Consider the following 5,836-nt stretch of genomic DNA (forward strand, 5'->3'; position numbering starts at 1 on the left):
AAAGGTTAAGAGGTTTCTTTAAAAACATTGTAACTACGTTAAAACGGCGGCAACATTTCTTTTAGAATTTCTGTGATCCACGAATTTTATTTTGTTAATATTATTGTTTCTGTTACAGCTATTTTCACAATTTAAATTGGTTCTCGAGTTACATTCATTACTTTAATAAAAATAAATAATAATGTTAAAGAAATAAACTAAAGAATTGTTTTCAGATTATTTTTATTAAAGTCTTATTTGGCTTAATACTTAATTCTAACAATACGAGTATAATATTGATATTGACGTATATTGATTTAATATGTAACTAATTTATAAGCCCACTGTATTAAATATGTACAAACACTGTATTTGATTATGAAGAAGCGAGAAAAGACAAAAATGCAGGAAATCAGGTACATTAACTTTGATGATTATAAAATATAGCTCTTGCGTGTACTGAAACCTTAACAGAGTATATTAAACACATAATCTAACTCTGAAGCTGGGAAAATTTGTTCAATATCATATAAGATCTAGAAATATTTAGTGAATGATAAACCAGCTGATGGTTCCCAAGACTGGCGCGGCAGAAACGGTGATACAGATTTAGAAACTCCAGCATTGAAGTCAAAGGAAGTTGTAGGGTTACGGAAGAGGTTCAGTTTTCCCATAGCTGAGTAGTCGGTACGGTCGAAGATATCTGTATGCGCTGCGCTGAGGCCAGCTCCAACTTTGTTTCTGAAACAATTAAACTGATCGTAAGAATAATGCATAGCTTAAGAAACAACTCTGTGAATTATTTACGAGCAACACGCAAATTTTAAAAGTTTACTAAGTTCAATGACTTGTGTTACATAAAACAATTGGTAGGTGTCGAAATTCCTACAGTGTAGAATTTTTTGTTTTTTGTTTTATTAAACTTATACGTTGCATGAAAATTTAAAGTCTAATACATAATTATCAACTGGAGGACTGAAGTCACATCTCAGAATAAAACGATTGGTAGGTTGTCGCACCATGAGAGCATTATGGAGAACTTTCAGGCATGCGGGTTTCTTCACGATGCTTTCATTCGCCGTTAAAGCAGGTGATATTTTAATTGCTTCAATTTAAGACCCTCATAACTCCGAGAAACTAGAGTCGCCTGCCGGGGATCGACCCCGATCAAAGAGAGGCAAAGTTTTATAGTTTCAATAGAAGAATCCTTACGAATATTACTAATGTTAAAGTGTGTTTGTTTGTCAACGTGGTTTTTGGAGTAGAGTTAGTGGAAAAGACGGAGAGTAACATAAGCTACTTATTATGTTACGAGAATAACGGTTTCTACGGGATTTCTAATAAACCCTAATAAACGCGTAAGATGAACGCGGGCTATATAATAATAATATACATTTAGTTTTGGTTTGTTAGTCCCATCTTTATATACCTATAGATGAATGGATTGCATTTCAACGAAGTTTATTTTTTTCAAAATTTTACTATCAAACTTACAATTATTAACGAAATAGTTAGGTAGGTACTTACTTGTACATGTAGTCCAAACCACCACCGTAACTGTTGAAGTTGGGAATAGCGGGGTTTTTGGGCATAGTCCTCGTGGCAAAAGCATTAGCAGCCAGATCGTGGTTGTCGTTGTGGAATAGGTTTGCCCTTCCAGCGGCTGTGAGCTGGTCAGCGACGGATGGGATATGCTTGCCGGTGAGACTCAAACCGTGTCCATTGCTAAAATGAAATTGCTATTATTGTTCTATTTGTATATGTATTGTACTTGTTGTAATATTAAAACCAAATTCGACGTTTACTCGACGAATACGAATAGCTGTAGATAAGATTTTTTGGTCGACTATCATTTAACACTTGACTGCCATCATACCTGGTGGTATGTGATGATAGAGTCTAAGAAGGTATGCTAACTTGTCTGGATAAAGCAGTTATATTAAACCAATAAATCGAATCGGATTATGTACGGCATCGTATCGGACCGCAGAATCTTTTGGTGGCACATATTTATATATATTTATATAACGTCTTTTGGATGATCAAGGCCGAAACTTTCTACTAGACCAGAGAAAACTCGGAAATTCTAAATTCCGAAAATACCCTGATTGCGATCAAGCCTGGTAGCTGCGTGCTAAGTGCGTCATAGATATCGCCAAAACTCCTTCATAGAAGACATTTGTAAATACAACATTTCTTTCTACAATCCTGTGGTCAGAATGTGCCGCCTTTATAACGAGTTGGTTTCCTCCTGTGATCTTTACATCTTTAATCATAAATCTGTTTCTTTCACTAAATCTCTCTATAGTTGTAGAACTAGCTTGACAAATGTAAAAAATATTTTAGTTTTATAATTTAACTCGATACTGTATCCCTGTATGTACACTACTTTTTTTTAAATATATGATATTGAAATTGTTTTTTAGAAAAATATCCTAGAACGTAAGTCCGTCACATTTTTTGGCAGCATTGGTAGAGAGTAACTACATAGAGGGGATACATAATTGTAATTTGGAAGCACCTGATCAAATTAAGTATTAATTCGTAGTAACTATATATTTTTTTCTGCTGCCATTGATTCATAGTTGAGTGCATTAGAAGCATCCTATAACGAACTAAAATAAAATAGCTAGGCTTGTTTATTTTGCGTAATTTCATAGTGTTATGACTTGTTTTATATTTATTGGTTGTTGTTCTTATGTTTATGTTATATACATCTGTTTTGTATGTTAAATAAATTAAAAAAAAACAATTGATATACTCACACATTGTCTAAAGCCAATCCACCAGATGCAGAACTGTAGCCACCACCATTTTTCAGACCGCCAAGCCCACCGACGGCACTTAAAACGTTCTGATCATTGCCAGCTATAGGCAATTTTCCCATAATATTGGTAGAACCATCAGGGTTTGTGTTTATTGCACCGTGGAGCTGCCGACGAACTCTTGTATTGGGGTAAATAGGGTACACTGACTCTCGCGGATGTTCGAAATATAGATCTTCAATATCATTGTTCATTAAATTTCCATGATCTTCTATGACAAACGATGACCTTCTATAGGGTATTGACATGGAACTGACTGCCGCCAGAAATACGGTGAATAAGGCAATTTTGGCAAACATTTTGCTGCGTGTAATATTAAGTGTTTGAAGACTGACTTGAGAATGATTTCTTGAATACATTATTTCTGTTTTATATTGAAATGCACGAGAGCAGAAAAACCCCGGTTCGCAAACGTGGATGATTACTAGATGTGCCAATGTAGTTTTAGGAATGGTTTTCATTATAACTTTTGTACCGTCCGAGTCGAATTTTATAAAAAAGTTTCGCTGTAACTTTGTTTATTAAACATTTTTCCTGTTCGAAGCTGCAAAACAAGTTAGCTCTTAATTGATAAAAAAATGGAATTTGATACAGTAACTAGTAATTCAAAAAGTATTAGTCAGTAATTTCGATAGTTGTGCTTTAGAACTGAAATTTATGTCTTTCTTAATAACAATTCTGGCTGTTTATTTGTTGCATGGTAGCCATAATATATATGTCAACATATACTACGTCAGTACACCATCGCCTTCTAGCTCAAAGTAAACGTCATGATCATCATTAGTGTGCCATCTTCTTCAGTTCCGAATAAGTCTGTTCGGTCTACTCCATCATTCTCTTACATCGTCAAACCGCTTCATCCTCTGCGTAAAGTAATCACATCTACAGGTCTCAAGCTATAATCAAAATATTTATTCGTGTTTAGGTGTATTTAAAATTGACCACACCAGTGATAAAATTCATAAACATAATTAGAATTTGAAAGCACCTGATTAAGTTTACTATCTATTCGTAGCATCTATATATTTTTTTCTGCTGCCATTGATTAATAGTTGAGTGTATTAGAAGCATCCTATATAGAACATACAGTCATGACTCTATTAATATTTTATTACCATTCTAACCTGCAATGGAGTAGGTTGTCCTTCCACATCCTTAGTTATATTATAAATGCGATATTGTGTTTGATTGTTTGTTAGTTGTCCTTCTTTTAACTAACTAACCTAATATCAACTAATCAAATCGATTTTTGATATAGAGGAACATAGACTACTTTTTTAACGCAGAAAATCAGACGGTTTCCACGAGATTTGCAAAAAACCGTAACAAATGCAACAGCTTGTATCATATAATCTTCTCTCTTAAGACATAATCCTCTCAAAAGCAAAATCCTTCAGCACTAGGGCAATAAATAATAAGTCTTATAATAATCCAAATAGCTAAGCAATTTAACAGGGTCATTATTTTTTTTTAAAGTTAATATTAATGCCTCTTCCAGAGTTCTCTACGTCTGTTTTACTGGACCGAAGAATTCCCCGATAATACAACGACCAAGTTGTAATTATTATAACATTTGAACTCTGAGTTCAGCTTTGCTAGGGTTACCAACTCTCTAAGCTTTGTAATTTTACGGTAATGATGAAAATGTAGTCTTTTATGATGATTTATTTACACATATTAAAATTGAATAACCAAAAATTCAGCTAGTCAAATACCTCGTAGTAAAATAGTTCGGAGCCTTCTTTGTAAGTGGATTAATTATTAATTCCATTTTATTTTGATTATATTGTGTCGTAACATTTTATAAATTCCTGACCAAGGTGGCAGTTAGACCACCAACGAATACATTTCCAAGTTGAGTTGACGTATCATGAAGAATATGGCAAAACAAAAACAACAAGTTTCAAGTTTGATGACGACATATTGAACCGAACCCACAAAACGTGGGTTAAGTGCAAAAAGGAAGCAAGACGACGTCATAATTCATAATATTTAACGACTTTACAAGTGCTCATAATGCTTAAAATCCATTCCATTAGGTTTAATATAAAAAACACATTTCAATGTACAGGCAACCCTAACTATTGCAAATAAGTGATTCCCGCTTATCAACTGCGCATGATTCAGATCGTTTATACCTACTTTCGTCTACCATATATCTTGCGGTTAACTTTTTTTTACACATTTTTACAAAAGTTTGTTTAGTGTATTATTTACAAAGTTTTTTTTTTAGTCAGCATCCCTACGATCGCACTAATAAAACAAGAAAATAGTTTGTTTATTGGTTTGCTCTTCTTTCAGGCAACAACAGAACATACGTATCGCCTTCTTATTACAAATTTAAATTTTTAATTTGATTGGTGTTTCAAAAATAAGATGCCTGGAATATTTACATAATAGCTACTTCAGTTATAAGTTGTATTAAACGTTGGTGGATTTAACTGGAGTATTACTAGATATGGCCACTAACATAACATTTGATGGGCCGTTGGGTGGTGTGCGGTGGACTGAGAGTCTGGGTTATGGGATGGGATAACGGACGCATGTTATATCAACTAAACGCCATTTAATTTGGCATCACAGCTAGTACTTATTCACGAGAATAAATATACATACAAACTCTGTATTTGCCAAAAAAGGTGCTCGTAAGCCCCCAGTTCATTTGGTATCAATTTATTTATTCAAAAATTTTTGCTTGATTGCGCAGTGCATCTTACTCGCGCTTTTAAATGTCGTTTGTTATTTTGTAAAACTAGCTATTTTGAGCTAACATCAAAAAGGAGGAGGTTCTCTATTTGTCAGAATCTTTTTTTACGTATGTTACTTGATTACTCGAAGACACCTGAACAGTTTTACAAAATTTCTTTTTTGTTTCAAAGTATATATATACTTTAAAGGTGGTCCCATTTAAACTTTATCGAAATCTTGTTCATCACACAAACATTTTCTAGTCGTGGGAATCGAATCCACGTCCTTGGACTTAGAAAGCAGGGTCGCTGCTCACTGCGACAATCGGCCGTCATCTCATAGTC

General features: G+C 33.9%; 1 protein-coding gene across 1 annotated transcript; it reads right to left on the reverse strand.

The window, feature by feature from the left end:
- Positions 1-205: 205 nt before the first annotated feature.
- On the reverse strand, positions 206-3,153 carry LOC120625170 (attacin-like). The gene is made up of 3 exons (XM_039892151.1): positions 2,745-3,153; positions 1,507-1,704; positions 206-720 (listed from the first exon to the last, which is right to left on the reverse strand). Exons 1-3 carry the CDS (start codon positions 3,101-3,103, stop codon positions 516-518), a joined length of 762 nt encoding a protein of 253 aa, XP_039748085.1. The 5' UTR covers positions 3,104-3,153; the 3' UTR covers positions 206-515.
- Between the last annotated feature and the right edge of the window lie 2,683 nt (positions 3,154-5,836).

The sequence above is a fragment of the Pararge aegeria genome, chromosome 1 (genome assembly GCF_905163445.1).
Source record: "Pararge aegeria chromosome 1, ilParAegt1.1, whole genome shotgun sequence".
NCBI lineage: Eukaryota > Metazoa > Arthropoda > Insecta > Lepidoptera > Nymphalidae > Pararge > Pararge aegeria.

What these genes read in the sequence shown, in the direction of transcription:
- LOC120625170 (XM_039892151.1), bottom strand. Translation starts at nt 3,103, where the DNA reads ATGTTTGCCAAAATTGCCTTATTCACCGTATTTCTGGCGGCAGTCAGT. An exon ending in GGATTGGCTTTAGACAATGT is followed by an intron (nt 1,705 to 2,744) that starts GTGAGTATATCA and finishes ATTTCATTTTAG; the next exon opens with CAATGGACACGGTTTGAGTC. An exon ending in GGTTTGGACTACATGTACAA is followed by an intron (nt 721 to 1,506) that starts GTAAGTACCTAC and finishes TAATTGTTTCAG; the next exon opens with AAACAAAGTTGGAGCTGGCC.